General features: G+C 49.6%; 1 protein-coding gene across 2 annotated transcripts in view; it reads right to left on the bottom strand.

Moving 5' to 3' along the window:
* Positions 1–19772, bottom strand: part of GAD1 (glutamate decarboxylase 1) — a 41567-nt gene extending 21795 nt beyond the window's left edge. Inside the window, exons 1-6 of one of the 2 annotated variants that reach the window (XM_036254151.1) lie at positions 19609–19772; positions 18034–18178; positions 14510–14572; positions 9348–9506; positions 7740–7982; positions 444–534 (exon numbers count right to left, since the gene is read on the bottom strand). In XM_036254151.1, coding sequence (XP_036110044.1) covers positions 444–534; positions 7740–7982; positions 9348–9506; positions 14510–14572; positions 18034–18115 — 638 coding nt within the window. In that variant the 5' untranslated portion in view covers positions 18116–18178; positions 19609–19772. Of the gene's footprint in view, positions 1–443; positions 535–7739; positions 7983–9347; positions 9507–14509; positions 14573–18033; positions 18179–19608 lie in introns of those variants that run through there. The other variant, XM_036254152.1, reaches the window with a different exon arrangement.
* Between the last annotated feature and the right edge of the window lie 4171 nt (positions 19773–23943).

Below are 23943 nucleotides of genomic sequence, written 5' to 3' on the forward strand. Positions count from 1 at the left end.
ACATTGAGTGGTTGCCACCTGCACAACCCATCCAGGGCCGGGGACAAACTGCAACCGAGGTACATGCCCTTAGCGGGAACCGAACCCAGGTCTCTGTGGACCACAGGTTGACGCTCTAACCGCTGAGCCAAACCAGTCAGGGCTATATATGGAGTCTTTTAACATGAAATTCACACTAAATTTTGAAAGCTAGAATTATTATTTCTTATAACTATACTTTTATTAAATTGTATCATTCAGTTAAAAATATTTCATCGGTTATTTACTATTAAATCAGCATAAACTTACTACATGTATAAGGGGATAAGCCTAAAAGATTGAAAGAGAAAAGATGACTAGGGTAATTGTAATGAATTATAGAGCCATTGGAATTGAAATTTTAAAGTCACAAGCCATAATCATACACCACGGTTGTTTATATGAAAATAATGTGAGGGACTTACATATTGGTATTGGCAGCTGATGTGAGCCATTCACCAGCTAATCCAATGATATCCAGTCCAGTGGAGAGCTGGTTGAAAAATCGAGGATGACCTAGAGAGGTAAGTAACAGGCAAGCATCAAGGCAAACCCAGATTTTTCAAGCTATCTTCAAAGCAAAGCCTGCTCTGCTAGGCCACATCGACGGGACCTGCACCCCCAGGGTCTAATAGGGCTGCCCAAGGCTATGGAGAAGGAAGATCAGGTTGACCCACCCTATACCAACTTTTAACATGAACGATGTCCCCCAAAGTTATATGTTTCTAAAGCATAATGCTTTTAAATTTAAAAAAATCCAATGTCACGAAACTAATAATCTTTCTTATACCTTAATTTCCAGATAAAATTCTTGTTGTATTTACTTTTTAAATTACAATTCAGAATGTAGCGGTCCTGAGTCTCCCCATAAATGTTTCAACCTTTAATTTAACATCTCAAGGATTTTATCCCCAAGTCAAGGTTTCCTAATGGAGGTGAGGCGGCAGGTCTCAGAGACCGTCTGCGGCTCTGTGGCCCAAGCCGAGCCCAGGAGAAGTGCCAGCTACGGTGGCGATGCCGAAGGCACACCGCCACTGTCTGGGTCTCTGTGTCAGGCAAATATGATGTCCGGCACTGGTGTGTTTGCCTATATAGAACCGAGTGACCATTAAACGTAAATTTATTGCTGAGATGACCTGGCATCTCCTCTATGAAATGGGCAGACACAGCCTCGTTCACTCATTTGAGTTGTTGGTAAAATAATCGTTATTATTATGTAACTTTGCAACCCAGAGTATGCTCTCAGCAAATGCAGGATTTTTGGCAAGTATTGCCCAACTTGGCATTCACAGGAAAACTCAACCCCACATCAGCAGGCTTGGCTGTCCCACAGGAGCCGATGTGATAGATGATCTAGGGGTATGTGACAGCGGACCGGCGTTAGAGAGATGTGCTGACTGCTGTGTTTCCAGCAGAAATTGCTCTGGCCTATGAGATAACTGTCAGAAAGCGAGTGCTTGGATGTCCCTCATCTGAGTGCCCTCTCTGAGAAGGTCTGTTCTTTCCCACATGTGATGGGGACTCATTCAGAACATCTGGGCGGTTACTTCTCATATCAGAACCGTCCCATCCTGCATCTCAGCAGTTCTCAAAAAACAATACTGATCTTTAGAAAAAATAAAAGAAGCATAAACATTAAGGTTAGTGTAAGTATGAGGCAGACTGCAGACATCGAGTAGACTACTCTGAACAACGTAAGCTCGCCATTTCACTCTACTCTGCTCAGGATCAACAGGATCTCTGAGATCACCTGCAACATCATTTTGTTGAAATTCATTTAGAAACACATATGACAGCCCTGGCTGGTGTGGCTCAGTTGGTTGTGTCATCCTGTGCACTAAAGGGTCACGGTTTCAATTCCCAGTCAGGGCACATACCCAGGTTGTGTGTTCGATCCCTAGCCAGGGTATGTAATGGAGGCAACCAATTGATGTTTCTCACATCGATGTCTCTCTCTCCCTCTCTCTTTCTCTTTCATCAATGAAAATCATATCCTCGGGTGAGTATTTAAAAAACAATAATAAAATAAATAAATAAATAAATAAATAAATAAATAAAGGATACCCATATGAAAACCTGTAACAACAAACCTTTCATGTTAATACAGGACTGAATCATAAATAAATTCAGTCACACTATCTGACAATGTGCCAAAGCCACGCGGCCTGGCAGAGATAAAAGATGGTCAAAGATAGACAGACAGACTGACTTTCAAATAAAAATGAAACAGTATCTCCTTCTTCGTTAAAATATAAAGGACACAAAGTCCCCTAAAACCTTACTTTTCTCTTATGGCTACAGCCTTATGCCCCCAAAATCTTATACCAGAATTTATATCAAGTAACAAAATGACCTAGTTCAAATTTCAATGTCGACTCTGTATTCCATGAAAACAGCAGGTGACAGACGTGGCTGAGCGGCACGTGGCTGAGCCGCATGTGGCCCAGAGTCAGGAGAGGGGGGTAAGAAAGAGCAAAGTTATAAAGTAAAGTATTTCAACAAATAACCTTGAAAAGAAAAAGAGAGCTGGAAGGGAAAATCTTTTTTGATGATGAGACACGTCAAGCAGTTGCAATGTGAGGCAGTTACTTGGGTCCTGACTCAAATGAATGACATAAAACAAAACATTTCTGACATTTATGAGACCTGGAAAATTTGAACACTGACTGAATAGTTGACATTAAGGAAATGTAAATTTTGTGGGGTTTTGGATGTAATAATATAGTGGTTATTTTTTTTTCTTTATTGATTTGAGAGAGAGAGAAAGGAAGAGGGAGAGAGAGATAGAAACATCAATGAGAGAGAACATTGATTGGCCGCCTCCTGCATGCCCCCAATGGAGACTTGGCCCACAACCTGGGCATATGCCTTGACCGGGAATCGAACTGGCGACCCCTTGGTACATGGGTCAATGCTCAACCACTGAGCAACACTGGCTGGGCCTATAATGGTTATTTTTGTTTAAAGAGCCCTTGATGGTGAAATATACTTATGGGTGAAATAATATTATGTCAGGGGTGTGCACCCATGTAACAGAGAAGAGGGGTGGGGGCGGGGGCGGGGGCACAGGGGAAACAGAATTGTCAGGAACTGATAATAGTTGAAGCTGGGTGTTGGGTATATAGGGCTCATTATACTATTCTACTTTTGTATAAGTTTAACAGTTTCCATAGTAGAAAGTTAAAAAGAAAAATTAAGGAAGCCAACACGTTTACTGTGACTGATGGCCGATTAGCATCTGTGTCAGTTCATGGACACTCTACATATACTGGTCTTTTTTCAGAAGTCTTTTGTTAATTTGTAGAAAAATCTCTGAATATCGTCATCATCCCTTCACAGAGTGTACCCAGATCAGCATGTTTTCAATATTAAACCTAACTCACTATTACGGCTGAGCATCAATGTCCTTTTTTTTTTTTTTTTAATCCTCACCTGAGGACATTTTTGCATTTTTTGTTCAGACAGAGCAGGAGGGAGAGAGAGGGAGAGAGAGAGAGAGAAACATCGATGTGAAGGGACACATCGAGTGGCTGCCACCCCCACGACCAACCAGGGCCGGGGACAAACTGCAACCGAGGTACGTGCCCTTAGCGGGAACTGAACCCGGGTCTCTCTGTACCGCAGGCCGACGCTCTAACCACTGAGCAAAACCGGCCAGGGCTCAATGTCCTTTTTTTAAAAAAGCTTCCACTGTGTGTAGCTATCTGTGGGGTTTACCCTATTGCTTTGGCAGCCACGTCTAAGTTAGAACCAGCATCCAGGAGCTGTTTTCACATGGCAGCCACATTACACTTTGCCAGAGTCAACACCCTAAGAGGTAACAGAAGGTTTCACACTGCCTGGAAGATAGTAAACTTTAAGATGCAAATATCTGCTCCCAGAAGCTGTTCAGAAGAACAGAGATGAATGGCTGCCGGGTGAATATCTAAGGGAATTCATACACTGAACTAATAAGAGTCCATGCTTCAGAGCCCAGAAGTAAATCCACACCTATATGGTCAATTAATATATGACAAAGGAGGCAAGAACATATCATGGGGTAAAGAGAATCTATTCAATATATTGTGTTGGGAAAATTGGACAGATACAAGGAAAAAAATAAAACTAGGCCACCTTCTTACATTATATACTAGAATAAACTCCACATGAGTTAAAGACTTAAATATAAGACTTGAAACCATAAATCTTCTAGAAGAAAACATAGACAGAAAAATTTCTGGCATTTCTCTTAGCAATATTTTTCCTGATATAGCTCCTCGGGCAAGGGACACAAAAAGAAAAAAGAAAATGGGACTACATCAAACTAAAAAGTTTTACACAGCAAAGGAAATCATTAACGAAATTAAAACACAACCTACTAAATGGAAGACAATACATTCAATAGGGGATTAATATCCAAAATGTATACAGAACTCATACAACTCAACACCAAAAAAACAAATAGTACAATTAAACAGTGGGCAGAGGACCTGAATAGACACTTCTCCAAAGAGGACATACAGATGGCAATGGACATATGAAAAGATGCTCAATGTCACTCATCATCAGAGAAATGCAAATTAAAACCACAATGAGATATCACCTCACACCTGTCAGAATGGCTATCATCAGTAAATCTACAAACAACAAGTGTTGGTGAGAATGTGGAGAAAAGGGAACCCTCATGCACTGTTGGTGGGAATGAACACTGGCCACTATGGAAAACAGTATAGGGAGTCCTGCAAAAAATTAAAAATAGAACTGCTCTATGACCCAGAGATTCCACTTCTGAGTATATATCCAAAGAAACTTAAAACATTAATTCAAAAAAATATATGCACCCCTATGTTTACTGCAGTATTATTTATAATAGCCAAAGATATGGAAGCAACCCAAGTGCCCATCAATAGATGAGTGGATAGAACAGTTTGGTACATGTATATAATGGAATATTCCTCAGCCATTAAAGGGCATGAAATCTTACCATTTGCTACAGCATGGATGGACCTAGAGGATATTATGCTAAGTTAAATAAGTCAGACAGAAAGAGACAAATACCATATGATTGCACTTATATGTGGAATGTAAAGAACAAAATAAATGAACAAACAAAATGGAAACAGACTCACAGACACAGAGAACAGACTGATTGTTGCCAGAGGGTAAGGGGATTGTGGGGGGAGGGGAAGGATGGGTGGAAAAGGTGAGGGGATTAAGAAGCACAAAATGATAGTTCCAAAATAATCACAGGGATGTAAAGTACAGCACAGGGAATATGGTCAAGGATATTGTAATAACTATGTGTGGTGTCAGGTGGGTACTGAAAGTATCGGGGTGGCTGCTTTGTAAAATACAGTTGTCTAACCACTATGTTGTACACTTGAAACGAATACAAAATAACATTGAATGTAAACTGCAATTGAAAAATAAAATTTTAAAAAGTGTCCATGATGCTTCAGTTTTATTGGCAATAGGAGTTGTTATTATGACAAATCCATGTATTTTCCTTTGAGGGACAACACTATTTTGGACTTTAGTGATAAAAGTACGAGGTCTCATCTCTCTGAGAAAGTGTATGTAGAGTGAGCTGGCAAAATAAACAACACTGGCCCAAAGCAAGTCAAGCTAAAACATACATGGAGGATTCCAATTCTTCTTATCCAGCCAAACACCACCACTTGATCTCCATAAGAAATGGGTTAGCCATCAGACACCAAGGTGAGATATAACTAAATTGATGAGTATGCTTTCCTTTAAAAATCAAAGACTTTGTAATATAATTAAGTCCTGTCCATCCTACAGTTACTCAAGGAAGCTACACTTATTCCAGTGGTGTTGGCAGACCTCAAAGGCTGTTTGGATTCTTTATTTAAAAATGCCTCTTGAGCCCTGGCCAGTTTGGCTCAGCGGTTGAGGGTCGGCCTGCGGACCAGAGAGTCCTAGGTTCGGTTCCTGTTAGGGGCACATACCACCAAAAAAATAAATAAAATAAAATAAAATAAAATAAAATAAAAATGCCTCTTGGGCCAGCCTCATTATTTCATTATAACAATTTGTTTTTGACATCTAATAGTCTTACTCATCTATGTCCCCACCAACCTTCCCAGTCATATGTTCAAATGACTAGGAAGAGTAAGAGGGATGATAAAAGAGAAGGAGAGAAAAAGAAAAGAAAAAAAGAACAAGGGGCTAACAGTTGTGGCCTTAGGGTCTCCCCTCTGGTGGCAATATGCCGTGAACTGCCAATTCCTTTACATCTATCTGCCCAAGACCTTAGGAGTGATTTCTTCTCCCTACTGCTCTAGGAGTTGAGCAGCAGGGAGAAGAAATCACTGCTCAACTCCTAGATTTCAACATCACTAGGCAGACATCCAAAAAGTCCTTGAACTTGAGGCAGTTGAAAAGTAACCACTTTCGCCCGGCCTGTGTGTCTCAGTGGTTGAGCACTGATCCATCCAAGAGGTCATCAGTTCGATTCCCGGTCAGGGCACATGCCCAGGTTGTGAGCCCGGTCGCCAGTAGGGGGCATGCGGGAGGCGGCCTATTGATGTTCTCTCTCATCCATGTTTCTATTTCTCTCTCTCTCCCTTCCTTTCTCTCTAAAAATCAATAAACAAAAAAATTATTAGGAAGGAAGGAAGGAAGGAAGGAAGGAAGGAAGGAAGGAAGAAAGAAAGGAAGAAAGAAAGAAAGAAAGAAAGAAAGAAAGAAAGAAAGGTAACTACTTTGGCCAGGATGCTGATAAGAAAGGGTTCACGTAACATGAAAAGGAGGCATGAGAGCATCCTCCAGACCTCTTGCTGGAGATAGGAGTTGGTGATCTAGGGTGTTTAAACTTCAGAGGTAGGAATAGAATTTGAAGTGTGTGTGCTTGTGTGTGTGTGTGTGTGTGTGTGTGTGTGTCTTTTTGGCCTACCCGATAGTAGGTGTTGTGGGTTAAATTGTGTCCCTCAAAAAGATATGCTCAAATGTTAACTCCTGGTGGGTGACTATTTGGAAATAGGTTCTTTGCAAATATAATCAAATTAAAAGGAGGCCATAACAAATTAGGGTGAACTCTGGTCCAAAGATCGGTGCCCTTATTAGAAGAAATTTGAACACATGCACAGGAGAATGCCAGTGAAGGCGAAGACAAAGACTGGAATGACGCGTCCACATGCCCAAGGAATATCCGCCAGAAGTTGGAAGAGGCAAGGATGGATCCGCCCCAAGATTCTCCAGAGAGAGCATGGCCCTGCAGACACCTTGATTTCAAACTTCTAGCCTGCAGAACTGGCAGAGAGTAAGTTCCTGTTGTTTTAAGTCACCCCGGTTGTGGTGATTTGTTATGGCAGCCTTAGGAAACTAATACAGAAAGGGAGAGAAATGGGCCCAACTCTCCCCAATTTCAGGGATAGGCAAGGTAGGATTTATCAGAATGAAACAGGCATGAAAATGGGTCATCCTGCTATCTTTAGGTTGTGAATAGCTTAAAACTTAGAATGAAAACTTTATACAGAAGTTGACACATACCGTGTACTGTCTATCTTTTCAATCTGCTTTTACAACAATAAATGATAATGGGCTTTTGCCAGGGTCGGAGCCTTCCCTGAACTGTCACTGACCGACATTGCCGTGTGGTCACTGAGCACTTTGCTGGCTGCCCTCACTAGGTCTGTGTCTCTCCCTCAAGGAGTCTGACATCCTCACAACTGGAAAAGGTGTGGTGCAGGGCAAGCTTGCCCCTGAAAGTCCAGCCTTACCTGTGCGGACCCCATACTTCAGGGTGTCTCTGCAGTCAACTAGGATCTGCTCCAGGGACTCAGGGTGGTCAGAGAGCTCCAAGTTGAAGCCCTCCATGCCCTCCAGCAGCTGGTGTGGGTGATGGAAGTCCAGCACCTTGGTGGAGCGGTCGAATGTCTTGCGGACATAGTTGAGGAGTATGTCCACCACCTCCAGGAGGAACTGCACAGTTTGCTCCTCCCCGTTCTTGGCTGGAAGCAGATCTGAGCAGGGGAAAGCCTATGAGTGGTTATCACTTGACTCATATCTGTCTTTCCTAGGCCCAGAGATTCCTGGTATCAGCCATGATACCTTTACAGGCTTAATTTCATTGCAAGGATACATAACACATGGAGAATCTGATGTACCATCTCCCCCCAAAGATGCACATAGGCATAGACACAGAATTTCTACACACATTTCCTGGGGGTTCGCAGACTCTCTGATAGTTAGGCTACTCATAAATGGAATGGAGAGCTTTGAGAAGCCATGAGCATCCTGTCACTATAGTTGCCCATTAGCAGGCTAACCAGACACCTATCAGGTTTGTGATGGAGGGGCTTTTGTCTTGCTCCCCTGGCCCAGGGGTGTCTCTGTACATCTGATTCAGACACTGGGCTTTTGGTTTGGTGTCATGATGTGCTTGATATGTTGATGGTGGAGGGTAAGGCCTCTGTAGGTAGAGACTGAGGTCTCCCCTGAAGAGGACGGTCCTTTGTGGTGTCCTTAGAAAGGAAACTAGAACTGGAAGATGGGACCCAGGAAGGTGAGAGGGGGAACTCCTACCTCTCTTTTAACCTCATCCCCTTGGGCCTGCACTTTGGGACGTCTGCAGGTGACTTTGGTTATTGCCTCTGTTAGGCAGTCAGGCTAGGGATTAGGGTGGAAAGCCATAGGGGGCCCCAAATGAGGCTGTCAGCCATAGCTCAAGAGCAGAGTGGTTATATGTGATGCTCTGTGTCTATTCTCTGGATTATCTCTGAGGTTTACTAAAGTCTTGTTTACTGTTCTGGTCTGGCCTCTCTGACTTGTGGGGAGTTCACGGAAGGGGTGGCGGTGGGTTTACCTCGGAGCTGTTTGGGAGAGAGACTGGTAAAGCACCTCCCGAGACCAGTGGTGTGGGGGAACAGTCAATAATGAAAGATCTCCAAAAGGAAAATGAGTTTCAGGACAGTACTTGGTCATGAGGTCCAGCCACACAGCTTCCCACAAGGTGATTTTGTCCTTGCTGTTGTTGCCAACCTTGGAGGATACATGCTAGTAAGGGAATTACCAGATTTCCTTGTATGCAACAGTCCTTTGCATTCTGAGATTCTGTGAATACATGTTTGTCCTTGAAAGTGTCATGAGAGTTGACTGTGTTAATGACTACCCTTATCCAGCTCCCAAAGCAATGAGTATTTGGGCAACAAGGAAGGAAGGATTCAAACACTGGAAAAGTATTTTTGTGATAGTTCAGAGAAAATAATGACCTTTTTGGTAAAAGGAGTAAAATTTCAGGGAAAAAGTCAAGAGACTCAAATAGGGAACCTACCAGACAGCACTAGGGCTGGGGGCACGGGGATAAGGGTGGGGTGGGGAGGGACTACCTCGAGCAAACAGGTTGGAGAAGTCGGTCTCCGTGCGCCTGAAATGGCCGTCCCTGTCGCTGTTGTCACAGGAAACCAGGTTCTTGGAGGACTGCCTGTCCTTGAAGGCACTCACAAGCCGGCTCTTCTCTTCCAGGCTGTTGGTCCTTTGCAAGAAGCCTGTAGCCCAAGAAGCTGGGTCAGAGGTAGCGCACGGGACTCCAGCCTCAGAGGGTCGGCTGCTGAGCCAGGTCGACTCTGCAAGCAGCATGCTCACTTCTCAAGAGAAGCGGAGTGTCTGCTTTTTCTATATAAGGGCTCTGGCACTGCCTGCCTTCAGGCGGGTGGGGGGCAGTGCCAAGTGTCATCAGTGGCACAGATCCAGTCATGCAAGAGAAGAAAACAGTAAGCAAAGTCCATTCTCCTCTCTGAATGTGACAGTGAACTCGGAATTAAGTCAATTGGGCAGCTTCCACTCCAGTAAGCAGCCCCAGGATGGGGTTTTAAGGGAAGGACGCAATGAAGAGGGTGCTGCCAGCACTTGGCCTACAGGCTGCGCGCCCAGAGCGCGGGGCGAGGACCAGCGGTGGGGATTAGGGAAGATGCTTTCCTCAGTCACCAAGTACAGCTCATAGATGGAAGTGAGTGTAATTTTTCTAAAGATAAACGAGACAGACCCCTTACCCTCAGGAGCGTACGGTCGGGCAGATGGTGGCCAATGTTGTAATAAAGCTAGACAGCCATCCAAGAATGCCCCAGAGGTGGACTCTGAGCCCAGGGTGGGATTCGAAGCACCTCACCTCTGGAATGGATCTCTCCAGAGAAGCAGGCTGAGCCAAAAGGGCTGGAGCCTCTCCACACAGCCTCCCTCAGTGCCTCTGCACATCCCCTCTGGGCTCAGGACCTGCGGGCCTACTCCTTCCCTCAGCATCTCCTCCAATTCAGCCTCAGTCTTAGTCCTGAGCCCGAAATGCACCCTACTGAAAAGAGGAAGAGAGTTCTAAGCTTCTTGGGGACCCCAAAGCTATATTTGTAGATACCGACATCCTTGGGGAGTTGCTTACATCACAAGGTAGGCTTGGAGGAAAGTCCCAGGAGGTTCAAGAAGAGGCAAGTTAGCCTGAGGAATTCTGCTTTCCTTCCCCAGGACTGCAATTCAGTGGTGATGGGTGGAGAAAGCAGGGATGCAGGGGGAAGGCTGGGGTGATTAGAGTCCTCCCACACACAGGAGCAGGGTCTATTTTTGGAGGGAAGAATAGGAAGGCAGAGGCACCAAAATCTTCATTGTTCCCAGCACCTTGTAAACTTCTCACTAAGGTCCCAAAGGACACCAGAAGGGGAGAAATACACTACTGCAGCGCTTTGCAACCGGTGTGCCGCAAGAATTTTTAAAACATGCAATACCTGACTGTTTAGGCAAGGGCATTGGCCTCTCCCCTTAGCCTGTCAGATAAAAAAAAAAAAGGGGACAACAGCCAACACAACAATAGCCTTCTGGCATGAACGAATCAAAATTATACATATTTTGGGGGGCACAGATCAGCAAAAAGTATATTTTTTGGCGTACCAAAGAAATTTAGTAATTTGGTGTGCCATGAGACAAAAAGGTTGAACATCGCTGTACTATGCAATAGAGCTCCATACCTGGGTATAAAGATGGGGGTCCTACCTTTTCCCTCACCTCTTCTCCTAATTTCTGAATTCCTCCTCCAAATCCCCAAAGTCCCAAACCAGGAGCCAGCACTCATTTGCCAGAGAGATGCAGGAATGCCTGGCTCCTGAATGCACTCTGCTGCCCGGCTCCTGGGACTTGCGAGGCTCTGAAAAGACCAAACCTGTGGCCGACTGGAGGTGAGGTCCTGCCTGCTGAAATCCTACCCTTAGGCCCTGACCCTCTGGCTGGCTCTGGCCCACTCCTGGGGAAAGCCATAAGTCTCTTTACCTGAAAACCCTTAGAAACACCATTTCTCTGGGCAGCTTCGGACCTCGGACCTCCACTTAGGCTTTGAATAGCGTCTCTAAATCGCAGAGGTGTCCTGATAGGGCTGAGAGATGACAACTGTGACACCACTTCAAACCTGCATCCCATTCCTGGACCACACTCCCTGGAGTGTACTATGAATCCATATTTTCTGTAAGTCCTACAATGAGCTTATGAATAGCACACTTACACTGCATTGTAATTTATGACAACAACCATTAGTCTGATAATATAAACGCTTAATGTATATTGTGATTGGAATAACACTTCCCCCACTCACTGGGTTCCCTTGACCTTTGAGTTTGGTGGCAGCATAAGGATCCAGCAGCAGGATCTCCCCAGAGCCCAGAGGCAGAGTCATGACAGGGTGCACCTGTCCTCGGCTTGAAACCAGCCAGAGTGCCATAACCTGACCAAAACCAACTACACCTTCTGCTCTCACTGTTTTGCCTCTTTGCTTCTTAAGACTGTTGAGCTGGGTTACCAGTTACTTACAGGCTTAAACTAGGTCCTCACAGCCACGGTGGAGAGCAAGAGGGAATACAGTCTGCTTCAGTCTCAGAGGCTCCTTGCTAGCCAGGGAGGTTGTCAACACAGTGACCTCAGTGTCATCCAACACCTGGTCATCCTTGCAGAAGTTTCTTCCTGAGCCTCTCAGAGCCTAGAGAGGCCTGGCTTGTTTATCTTTTATGAGACTCCCAGTATTTTAGAAAAAATGCCTTCCAAGAAATTGTTATTCCTCTTGACAAGACCCTGGGTTTTTTCTAGCCGACTCCTCTCCCAGGGGATTCTGCCTTCAGAGCTAAGGGTACCACTGGTGAGACCCAGGGTCTTCCTTGCAGCTTCATTCCTGGGGGTTCTAGGGAAGTGGGGTAGGAGAGTGGGTGGGGGCAGAATCTTGGCAAGACCCTGAAAAAGTTTTGGGGGGCAGGGTAATGGAGTAGGAGGTGGGAAGAGGACCATGAGTCCTCTGCTATTTTAAGGTGAAAGGTCAAGCCAACCCCAAATGGATCAGGTCAAGAGGGCACCTTTCAGGCCACAGAAAGTCTGGGATGAAGGGCGAGGAGGAGCCTGTGTGTGGAGGAAGGGAGAGGGCTACCGATTCAGGTCAAAACTAAAGACTGCACTATGCCTCCACTAGATGAAAATGGAAAGCCAGAGGTGGCCTAGGGTATGGAAAATAAATCCTCCTGGGGCTGTCTTTTCTTTTACAATCAAACCTCACGCGAAGCCTCCTAACCTGCGGCACCAAAAGCATGCATTTTAGCAGAAGGCAATTCTTAATGAACTACCAGCCCTGTCCTACTGTCACAGGGGTTTCAACTTTCCTGAAATTAGTATAGAAACAGATAAGAAACTCTCTACACTCTAGCCCCCAAATGCCCAACTTCCTCAGGGGAAGTTGAGAACATACGGGGGGGGGGGGGGGGGGCGCTATTCCTGGACCAGAGAAGCTCCTTTACCCGAAGTGGCGTGTAGACCTTCTCTTCCGAAGAGCCTGCAGTCGGGCAGCACTTAGCACTGCCTGGCCCAGGCCAAGAGGCGGGATTCGGTGGGTGAGGGCTGCTCACCAGGCAGGCCCAGGACCGCAGAGAAAGCAGCCCTTCCTCCACCCAAGCCTCTCCCACCCGGTCCTCCACCGCGGCGGGCGCCCGAGGCGCGCTCAGTTCTGCTTGCCCGACTGCCTGACAATGACGGCTGCTGAAGCCCAGCCGCGCAGAAGAGACCTGGCACCGAACGCGCCATTAAGCTGGGAAGGGGGGGGGGGGCGCACAGGGGCTATTTATAGAACAAAGCTCAGGCTCTGCCTGCTGCCCCCACCAGGCCCGGGGACCCAGCCTCCGTCCTCGCAGGGGAGAGGGAGAGGGCCAACCCCCCGGGCTGGGCCTGGAGTTGAGCAACCCTTTCTCACTACAAATGCTGCTTCCACGTTCCAGAGGACAGAGCCCCAGAACGCAGGGAGGGCGCGCGCCGGCAAGGGAGGGTGGTTCCCAGAAGCTGCTAAAGAAGCCCCCTGCTGCCGCCCGGGATCTGGGACGCAGGGAAGCTGGAAGATCGGCCCAGAGAGCACCCGCTGGCCCTCCGGCGGGCACCCCGGGGCTGGGGCGGCGCCGAGCGTGCTGGTGCAGCCCCGCAGCTATCTCTGGCGCACAGCAGCTGACGGATGGCTTGTTGAGAAGCCCCTCGTTAATCTTCCCCCGCCTCTCCACCCCCTGCGCGGGGACTCCCGTCTTTTCTGGCCCGATAAGGCTAAAGATTTTAGACGGTGAATTGTAGCAAGGAAAGCAAGTCCTCACTGTCTAGCCAGAGCCACTTGTCTGTGTCCCTTCGAACAACTCTCCTTTCTCTCACACACACACACACACACAAATTCCATATCTTGGGCGTTTTCATTTTAGACCTTCATGTCTCCGGAGAACTGTTCTTTGTCCTTTCCGGCTCCCAGATCTATTTTCCTTCCTTGCTGACAAACTGCACCTGACTCCCACTTCCCCTTTTGCGATCCCCTGCCCTCGCCTGCTCCTTTCCCTCCCCTCCTCCACTTCAAGGGCAGAAACCCTCACGTCTGCATTGCCTGCACCTCCCCCAGCCAGGCCACCGGAGGCTGCAGGAAATTCTTTTTCTTGGCCTCCGAGGCCCCAAATAACGAGATCTGAATCTGTCCTGGCATCTGGGACAAAAATCCCTAGCCTGAGAGGCTGCTTTCAACGCACGATGGTAGAGAGGGAAGGGGCACGTGTCAGCCACCGCCTTAGGCAGATACACCCCCATAGGCCTGCTCTCGGGGAAAGCCAGACCAGTTCACTTTTTATGCACAACCTTCTAGATGCGAGCGAGCGAGCGCAGAGAGCAAGGAAGGGTCTGCACGGCCTCCGCCGAGCAAGAGGAGCAGGGCTGCCGCGCGGGGGCGCTGTGCTCACTCCAGCCTCTAGGCACTCGGAGGAGGGTAGCCCAGCAGTAGCAAGTAGTCCGGAACACCGGCCGAAAGGTCCTTGCTGGCCGGGTCAGGGGAGGGCAGAGGAGAGTCAAGGCCTGTAGAGCAGCGTCTCCGCCCTGTCTCCGCCCCGTCGTAGGGCGGTAGGTACATTAGAAACCAGAGCTAGCAGCCAGGATCCCCTTTCACGTGCCTTCCTCTCCAACCCGGCAAAGCCCGCTTGCCGCGCCGCCGCCTTGCCCTGCCCCAGCCGGCCTTTTCACTTACCACAAATCTTAAGTCCCAGTTTTCTGGTGCATCCATGGGCCACCCCACACCAGGTGTCATACGCTAGAAAGCAAGAGAGGGGCGGTCAGTGAAGCTTGGACCGTGGGAGACCCGGTTGAGGGCAAAGGTTTTTCTGGGGAGGGCGGGGCAGGTCTTCACTAGTGCTCCCCATTAAAAGCTCTTTCCTGAAAGGAGCAAGGAGCCAGATCTGTGGGCAGAAGGGCAGACTCGTGTCCTGTTCCCACTTTCAAGTACAGAACAGTGTCTCCGAGAGGCCGCGCACCAGCGCCCAGCCCAGCCTCCAGGCCACCCGTGTGGGGGAGCTGCCGGGGAGGGTCAGAGCGGGCAGGCTGACCCGAGAGCAAAGGGGCAGGCTCAGTAGCTCGAACTGCCCAGCACCCACCCGCCAGGCCCTGTCTCTTGGTCTCTGCCCCAAAGAAGACTCGAAAGGCGACCACAGTAGCCTGGAAAAGGAACACAGAGGCATCTGGGACCAACACATCTCATAATTTCTTGGCGGGTCTCCAGCCGAGTGGCAGCTTAAAATAAACTAGCATGAAATGGGGTCGCGGAAGAGTTCAGGAATTAATTGGGTGAAAAATAGTATTTGACTAGATGATCGGACTCGCTTGACTGCTCTTCTGTCTGACCGGAGAGTCGGGAAGACAATAGTGCGTGTCCGGTCCTCATCCCCGTCCCCTCGTCCCAACCTGCCCCTCATTAACCCTTCCCTCGACATCTGGGGTCTGGAGATAGTGAAGGGAATCAGGCACCTTGCCTCTGGGTCCCAACCTCGGACCCAGGAGACGACATATTATCATCGAACTCCTCAGGTTCAACTTCCAGCAAGGAGCACGGGGGTGCTGAGCAGCCTGCTGTGTGAGATGCTGGGGTGGACGCAGCGTGAAATTCCCTTCGGATCCTTCAAAGCAAGGTTCCTCCCGCCACTCCCATCCCCCCACCCACCCCACCCTGCGCCTTCAGCCCCCTCCTCCCCCGCGAGTGTTGGCTGTGATAAGGAGAGTGACATCTATTAAACCGAGCACACAGCCCCAGCGGGGACAAGAAATAGCCCGACTCGGTGAGACAGCACGTCACAGATGGAGTTCCTGCAACAGACAGGAAATCGGTGCAAAAGCAAAACCCTGATAATAATAATAATACCTGGCAGGTAAAAAGCTGATAAAGTACTTTTGCTTTAAATACCATCTCAGCTAATTAATTTTTATAATAACCCTATGAAACAAGAGGAGTATTAATCTAAGGCTCTTTGTATAAATATAAGCACTGAGGCTCAGAGAGGCTAAGCGAGTTTTCCAAAGTCACTCAGCTGGGGCGCTGGAGTTCAGACCTATTATTCCGTCTTTCAGAGTTGGGAATAACAGTAAAAGAAAAGGAAAGACAGATGGGGAAAGGAATGAGAGAGCCCCTTTGATGTAGCAAGTGGCGGAGAGGAAGGAGGAGGGGGTCGCTGGAGCAAGAGGCAGAGTACTGTCGAGCAGATTCAGCAAGGCCACCTCCCAGGAGCCCTTGCCGGAGCAGAGAAGCGAGCCAGCTGCACGGTCGAGGATGTCTGCAACTCAGGTTGAGAGGGGGATGCTCACACCGCAGCTGGGCTGTTGGGGGCCGCAACGGTGTTCCCCGATAGGTGCATGCTCTTCCCTGGCAGAGTCTTCCACTATCTTCTCTCTGCCTCAACGGATTCCAGTATGCCAGGCTATGTGCGAACTCAGTTCAGAGCTTCTAGTACATTTCAGACCCAGGGCTGGGCACATGTGCTCAACCTCCGGCAGCAGCCGGGAAGTGGGAGCTCAGGTCCGAAGTGGGGGTGCAGGATTCAAGGGTGGGGGAACACAACGGCTGCCCAGCCCTGCTAGGCAGCAGAAGAGGGGTGGGAAATGTGGAGAGGACTGGAAAAGAAATCCATGAAGGCCAGAGCAATAGACAAAGGCGCACAGGCCTCGCTGTTATGTCCAGCTCTGCCGCCAGTGCCAGACTCACGTGCCACCGGGCTGGCGGCCCTCCCAAGCCCCTCTTTGTTGTGTGGGTAATTGTAGCTCGCCTGGGGGGCGGGGAGAGGGAGCTGCAAAAGGAACTGGAACGCAGCCTAAGGGCTTAAGGCCTCCAGCCCTGGGGCCAGTTGCAGCACTAAGGGGTTGGAAAGGTAGCTTTCGGTGTAACATCCCCCATTTTTGTTGGTGGAAACCTTATAAAAAGTGCCATAAAAGCGCAGCAATAGCCCTGGCCAGTTTGGCTCAGTGATTAGAGCATCGTCTTCGGACCAGAGAGTCCCAGGTTCGGTTCCTACTAAGGGCAGGTACCTCGGATGCGATCGTCTCTGGCCCCACATGGGGTCCTGTGAGTGGCAGCCAGTTGATGTGTCTTTCTCACATCGATGTTTCTCTCTCTCCCTCCCTCTCTCCCTCCTGCCCTATCCGAAGATAAATGCAAAAATGTCCCCCAGGTGAGGATTTTTAAAAAACCAAAAAAAAAAAAGGCGCAGCAATAAGCCCTTTAAACGACACTGCCATCCCTAAGCCTCTCATATCGAGATTTTGGGACTTTTAGCATCTGGAGCTGATAGGTTTGGCGGGAGGCACATTTCAATCCAAATTGGAAAAAGAAAAACAATTCTCTCATCCCCGTGCCTGTATAGAGAAGTGGAAAATCAATCTGAATTAAAAACAGATCCTGGAATGGGTTGAAGAGGTCACTGAGCTAGGAGTAGGGAAGCATACATTCCTCCCATCTCCATCCTTTATCAGGTTCCCCTTTTCCTTTCCTCCGGACACATTAATTGTAGACCTGCCCCCGAGAAAAGATAGGGGTGCTTTCTCCTCCCACCCAGGCACCCCTGATTCTCCAACTCTTACCACTCAGGATGCTGCCCGCTCCTTTGGGGGGGGGGGTCTCTGAGATGTAATTAATTGTCTAAAGTGTCCAGGCTCAACCTCAAACCGATTTTGCACCCTCCTCGCCTTTGACTTCTCCCTCGCTTGTCAAAATAGCTCGAGGCAAATTTGGAGCAATTAGGAATTCTGAGTTTTCTAAAAGCTGCAATTAACGTCGAAATTTCCTCTGATTATAGACTTCAGCACAGCACAGGGAGAAAGGAGGAGGGGTCAGATCTCGGCTTAACGAAAGCTGGAGAGAGAAAACTGTACCAGCTGAGACTCCCTGCTCCTCACACCGCTCCTTACCCTGACCCCCGACGTCCCACCAAGCAAAGGAACCACTCACAGCACAACAAAAACAACACTCTCGATACCCATCCCTCCCCCACAGCGAAGCCTTCAACGATCGCTGCCACTCGACACTGCGTGGATCCCACTCTCCAGTGCTCCCAAATCGCCTCGCTTCCCTGTTAGTCAAACGACCTCTGGCCAGACCAGATCAGGGCCTCCTTTCTTTCCAGTCTCCATCATCGCTCTCCCCCTTCCCTCTCCGCCAGTGTAGCCTTCTCATGTCCCAGTGCCCTCATCATCCCCGCAGTCGATTTGATAGGAAACTGGGGCAGAACCTACTTGTGGGACGCAGGTTGGTAGTACTGGGGTCCGCTCCAGCGTTCGAGGAGGTAGCGGATGAAGAAGGGGTCGAAGACGCCATCAGCTCAGTTGTCCCTGGGCCTCTGCTGTCCAGGGTCCTCGGCCCGTCAAGCGCAGGAACAGGCTGTAAAGAGAAGCGATAGCTGTGCGGGTAGGGCTTCTGGGGTTCCCAGCGAGGTAGGCGACCGAGCAACCAGGGGCACGGATGCTCCCCCTGAAGTCTGGGCTGGGGGGAGAGAAGCGGGAGGACGAGCTGCTAGCCGGCTGCGTCGCGCAGGAGAAAGGGGGGACATGCGCTGGAGCTCCAAGACTCCGGAGCTCGCAACGTAGCTCCGGGAGACTCTCCAGTCTGGCGAAGCGGCTTCGACCTGGAGCGCAGCGCTGACTAGAGGAGCCCAAGGCCAGTGTAGGGCGCAGGGGTGCGGGCGCTGGGCTAGGAGGGCAAGGAAGGCCCAGTGTGTGATTTTCCAGCCTAGCCGCGACAAGCCCCATTGGGCTCCCAGCAGCCGGCGGGCGGGAGAATGGGGGTGGGGGGTGCACAGGGCGGGCACGTCTGGTTCGGTGTCTGATTCTCGTTGTTGTGTCTGGACAATTCCCTGGAAAGAAGGAGGCTAACTGCTCCGGGATCCGAGGACTTTGGCGAGACAAGGTGAGGAATAAGGGTCCGGATCTTTATGTTTTTCCTCGGACTCGTCAGGGTAAGCACTGTCACCGGGCGCTCCAAACAGCCAGAAAGCAGAGGGTCGCAACCTCGCCTGTCTCCCTCTAGCCCCACCCCGCTTTGAGCCATCTCGAAGCCTAGGGCAAAGCTCGACCCAGGATTCTATGTTTCCTCTCTACCCAACTCTCTGTAGACCTCGGATTTCACGCGGCACAGACTCGGAGAGGGTGAGGGAGGCAAGAAAGGGAAACGTCACCCGGGAAACGAATTTGCGCCCAGCGCGCGGGGAGGCGGCAGACAAGGATTGGTGCGCAGCGCCCGTGCTCAGCGCCCCGCGCTGGCGCCATGGCGTCCGAAGGCTCCGGGACAGAGAGTGAGGGCGAATCTGGGAAGATCTCAGACCCTGCAGAGTAACGCCCACCCGCCACCGCCTGCTCGCCCCGCCTAAAACCCCATACCTAGCCCCTCGCGAGCACTCGCACAAAAACGCAGGCCTAGGGGTAGACTGTGGCTTACGGAGAAGTAACAGGTTTCCGCTCGGAGTCGCGCCTTTGGCTGCTGCTGTCCTGGAGCCCTCAGGTGAGACAAGCGCTTGCAGCCGGGAAGCGCAGGGAAAAATCACTCTCGATCCACTTCTGCGCGAGCCTCAGCCTCTGTGCATCCCTGGGACGTGAATCTCTCGGGGAGGGGAGGGTGCGGGTAGGATGGGCGCGAGTTCGGGGATCTCTGTGCGGCGCACCAGCCGAAAGCCCGGACTGGGGCAGGCTGGGCGTCCTCGGCTGCTGAGGGTGGATGGCGGACGCCCGGTTGACCGAGAAACTGCGAGTGAAGAAGACCCAGCTGAACAGCTGAGGCTGGGCACTAGGATGTCCCGCGGCCGCGTGCTTACCCACCTTGGTTCGGCGACAGCAAGCCAAGTGCTTCCGCGGCTCCTCTGCGCAGCGCCCAGCGGTCCACTCTCTGGGCTGGCTCGGCCACAGGCTTAATCCGTCAGGCGTCACCTCCAGCTGCCGCCTCGCTCCCACTAGCACCGTCCCGCACGCTAGCGCCCGGAGGATAAGAGAGCGACTGGGAAAGGCGGCTGCTGGGCTTGGGGGAGGCGGGGGCGGAGTAGGGAGGCGGGACTCGCTCCGCCGGGAAATCACGCGGCCATGGTTCGCGGGGGCAGCTAGTCGGCAGAGCGGCGGGGTTCCTTTGCAGGTGTCTGATAACCTCTGGAGCTTTGCATGGCCATTATAAATCCAGATCACGATTTTGCGCCCGGAAAAAAAAAAAGGCCCTATGAGTAATCCAGAATGTACTCAACACGCTCTATTTTTTGAAATAGGCAGTGTCGGGTAAGACGAGAGAAAAGATAATTCCTGTGAAGAATTCTGCTTGGCTGGGCACTTCTTACTCCCTCTCTTCTCCCCACCCCCATATCTTTGAGAAGACAAGAGTAGTGGCTTTACCCCAATTTCTTTCCCAGCAGTTCCCCAGGTCTATCATCCATCCCGCCAGCGAAAAACTCGCTCAGTGTCCTCGCTGGCCCTCTACTTAGCCAGGATTGTTGTAAAAGCACAGGAGGCAGAGATGAGAGGGAACACTCAGACCCTTGAAGGAATCTCCATCTCCTTTTCACTTGTTTTCTCATCCAGCTCAAGGTCTCCCTAAAATATCTCACGTGAGCATAGCTACCCGGTGTCAGGGCAGAGAAAAGGGTCCCGTTTCCCACCCACCTTGCACTCCCTCCTAGGATCTACCTAGTGTAAACGAATCAGAGGCTTTGGCTAGAAGTAAGTGATAAAGCTTCACTTGAGAGTCGTAGGGTTTGCAAACCGGAAACACAATTAGGTGATACCCCAAAGTGTTCCCAAGAAGAAAGATAGGCTGAGGGTTCTTAAGAAAATTTTTAAGTAAAAATTCTTAAGAAAATTCAGACCTGCATTCTTAGCCTCTGCGTTGGTCCGAGGTGGTCATCTCTAGATGAGGGCGTGGTCTGGATAATGAATGTAGGGCAGTGTGGATAATGGATGTCAGGTGCTCTAGATACCTGAATAATTCTTTCCTTGCCCCTTCACGGGTAAACAGAGGGTTATCTGGAGGTTTGGTGCATATCCAGGCATTGAGGCAAGACCGGAAAGTTAAAAAGTTGAAATTCCCAGGTTAAAATAAAAATAGAATTGTTTTCTCATGCCTCAACCTTCTGGATTTTAGTAATTTAGCAGCTTGACTATAGTGACTTTTTTTACTTCTTTATTCTGTTCCTTATTGGCTTTAGTCCTCTTGATGATGGAGAAAGAACTAATTCTGATCGATCACATCTGAAGGTTAATAATATGCAGGAATGTCATCCTACCCACGCGGGGAACCCAAGCACAGAGCGAGCGAGAGCGAGCGAGAGCGCCTTTGCTTTGCTTTTTAGAATTCTTTTGCAATAGGTAAGCATATTTAATGAATTGCCGGGTTCAGAAAGCCCCTCACCACAAAAAAGGCGTTCACGGAAAACTTCCACCAGAGGGCGCCAGATACCCAGAAAATGAGAGGCTGTGTGCTAGCCGGGTCTTTACTGACGCGCCAGAGCCAACACCTGCTGGGGCTGGCTGTGCTCTCCTGTGCCTTCAAGCCATCCCTCAGCTACCCTCAACGCTAAATTATGGTCTCCTCTTTCCTTTACTTCAACTTCTTTTTATTTAGGGCAAATCAAAGTTGATCTTTGTGTGTGTCTGGATGACACCATTTTTTTTTCCTGTTGCGGCGCACCAGGCAAAGGTTATTTATGGACACGTCTGCGGCCTTGCTGGTCCATCCGAGGCCTGCCCCTCCCCTCTTAATGGCTTATCACTTTTCACCACGGCACAGTGGAAACGCAGAAAATCGTACAAGTCACTGAAAATTCCATAAAGGAGATGGAAGATTCGCCCTGAGAAGATATAGTCCGATCAGTAAGAGAGATCTTGCTGTGGGGTTTGAAATAACCGCGTTGTCCTTGATACTAAAGAAAATATTGTCGCCCTCTCTCCGCCTTACAATAAGAGCTTGGGCGCTTTTTAAAGGTACAAAAACTTTCGGAACGGCGGGCCGGGGGTAACCGCGGCTCCAGGCCAGAGCTTGGGGCCAGGAAGGGTGGGCGTGCCCACTTCGTGCAGGAAACGTCCCTCTGAACCACCCTCCGAGCAGCTTCTCGGCCACGCTGGAAATGCGAAGTTCACGCTCGGAATTCCACCCACGCCCCCTCCTCGAGACTCCCTAAAAGATGGTTGTGCCAGTCCTGGAGCCAGGTGCCTGTGCTCAATTATGCGAGACGACAGGAGGGAACAGACAACAGATCTTGACTCCCCTCGGGGGTTAGCTGTCATGGGAAGATGCCCGCTCACTCTCTGTCTCCCCAACCTTCTTCCTTGACCCGAGATAGTCCTAAAGGAAGATTCGTTTACCTTCACCTGTGGCATCAGACTGATACATTTCCAACCACTCCCTCTTCTGACCTATGTCCAAACTGCTCACCCCTAACGTTTTAGCCAAAAAAATTACCTCGTTGGAAAGAGAAGTCTACAAGACTAAGTATCACAAATTAAAGATGGGTCGGTCCAGCTCCGAGTACATTCCTCCCTTTCCATTAAAAAAAAAAAAAAAAAGATTTTAGAGAGAAACAACGATCAGTTCTACACACACCGACCAGGGATGGAACCCACAACCTGGGTATGTGCTCTGACCGGGAATCGAACCCACCACTGTTTGATGTATGGGGCACCGCTCCAACCAACTGAGCCACACCAGGCAGGGCTCCCTTTCTCCTTTATGGAGGGGGAGGGATAAGGGCTCGTCCTTAATTTAAAAACGCTTAATTAAATATTAGAAATTAAACGAATATTTATCACTTACTATGTGCCAGACACTCTTCTCACGGAGCTTACACTGTCCCAGCAACTTATATTATCCTTGCACTCAAGGAGTTGGCATTCCAGCTAGGCGGGGAGAGTAACAGACTTAGGAACTTTGATTTATTTTCCAGTTATCTCTCATCCTAACCCAGAATCTTGGGCTCAGCGGAGATGGTAAGGAATTTAAGGTCTGGAATCCCATCCAGTTCCAGCCCATCGAGTTCGGAGGCAGGGCCCGGTCCTTTCAGCACCGAGGACAGCGCCCAGAGATCCAGTCCCCCGCGCCTGCCTTCGGTCCGCTTTAGTCTCCAGCCTTGGCCCACCCACCGCTGGCGCCCGCCTGCCTTCCGGCACGACCGCCGGTGTTCCCCCTGGTAGGCGGCGGAGGTGGTGGTAGGGGAGTGCTTTGCCCCCCTCCACCTCCCCATAAGAACTCGTACTGAGGGTGGTTGTGATCGTCTTTTGGCTCTTTAGAACATTTGGAATCTATATTTTTGTTTGTGTTTTCCTCTTTTCTTTTGATCTGTTATTACTACCGGGGGAAGATGCTCTGACAATGGGGGGGGGGGGTGGAAAAATGATATCCTCTCTGGGGACTCGAACCGGCTGGGAGGGGTAGCCCGGAAGGGAGTGGCATCCGCCCAGCTGTTTCGTTTCCATTTGATCTCAGGTTGAGCGCTTTGAAGAAATGGGAGCGCGACGCCCAGAGGCAGAAGGAGTGGGCGAGTGCGGCCCCTCCGGACTCTCGGGTTTGCTACCCTGCAGCCCCGGCTACTCAGTCCTGAGAGCACAGCCTTCCTTCAGGTCAGCGTGGGCTGTGACCTGGACGTGACCATCCGCCCACAGTAACCTTTCCCCGGGAGGTTCAAAGATATTCCAACCGGATTTGGAGCCAGCCTTTCAGCCAAGGAAAAAAGGAGGGGGTGGGAAGAGGGCAAGGCGTGAAAGGGGCGCCCACACGGGCTGCGGGGGAGATTTTTATGCGTAAAATATGGTCCGCGTCAAGGTGAGTAAACAAGAACGTCAATTTTGATTTTTTTTTTTTTTTTGACGTATTTAGCATCTTTTAGCCTACGGGAAAGGTAAATTTAGAGCCACGGTGTTGGTTCATTTCAGCTGACTCTCTAAGGTCTATTTTAAGGAGAGAGAGAGAGAGAGAGAGAGACAGTGCTCGCGTTTTAAACGTCTGTCCCCCGAGACCAGAACTGTGGGAATCGTTGTTAACTTTCTACTCGGCTGTTCTTGGGTCGGAGCTGAAGTCTTTCAGTGTGTTTGTGTACTTGAAAGATAAATCGCTCTGGACTTTGGAGACCATAGCTAAATCGACACCCCTACCCCAGCAAACCACACTGCACTCCTCGGAGA

Source organism: Molossus molossus, unplaced genomic scaffold (genome assembly GCF_014108415.1).
Source record: "Molossus molossus isolate mMolMol1 unplaced genomic scaffold, mMolMol1.p scaffold_m16_p_11, whole genome shotgun sequence".
NCBI lineage: Eukaryota > Metazoa > Chordata > Mammalia > Chiroptera > Molossidae > Molossus > Molossus molossus.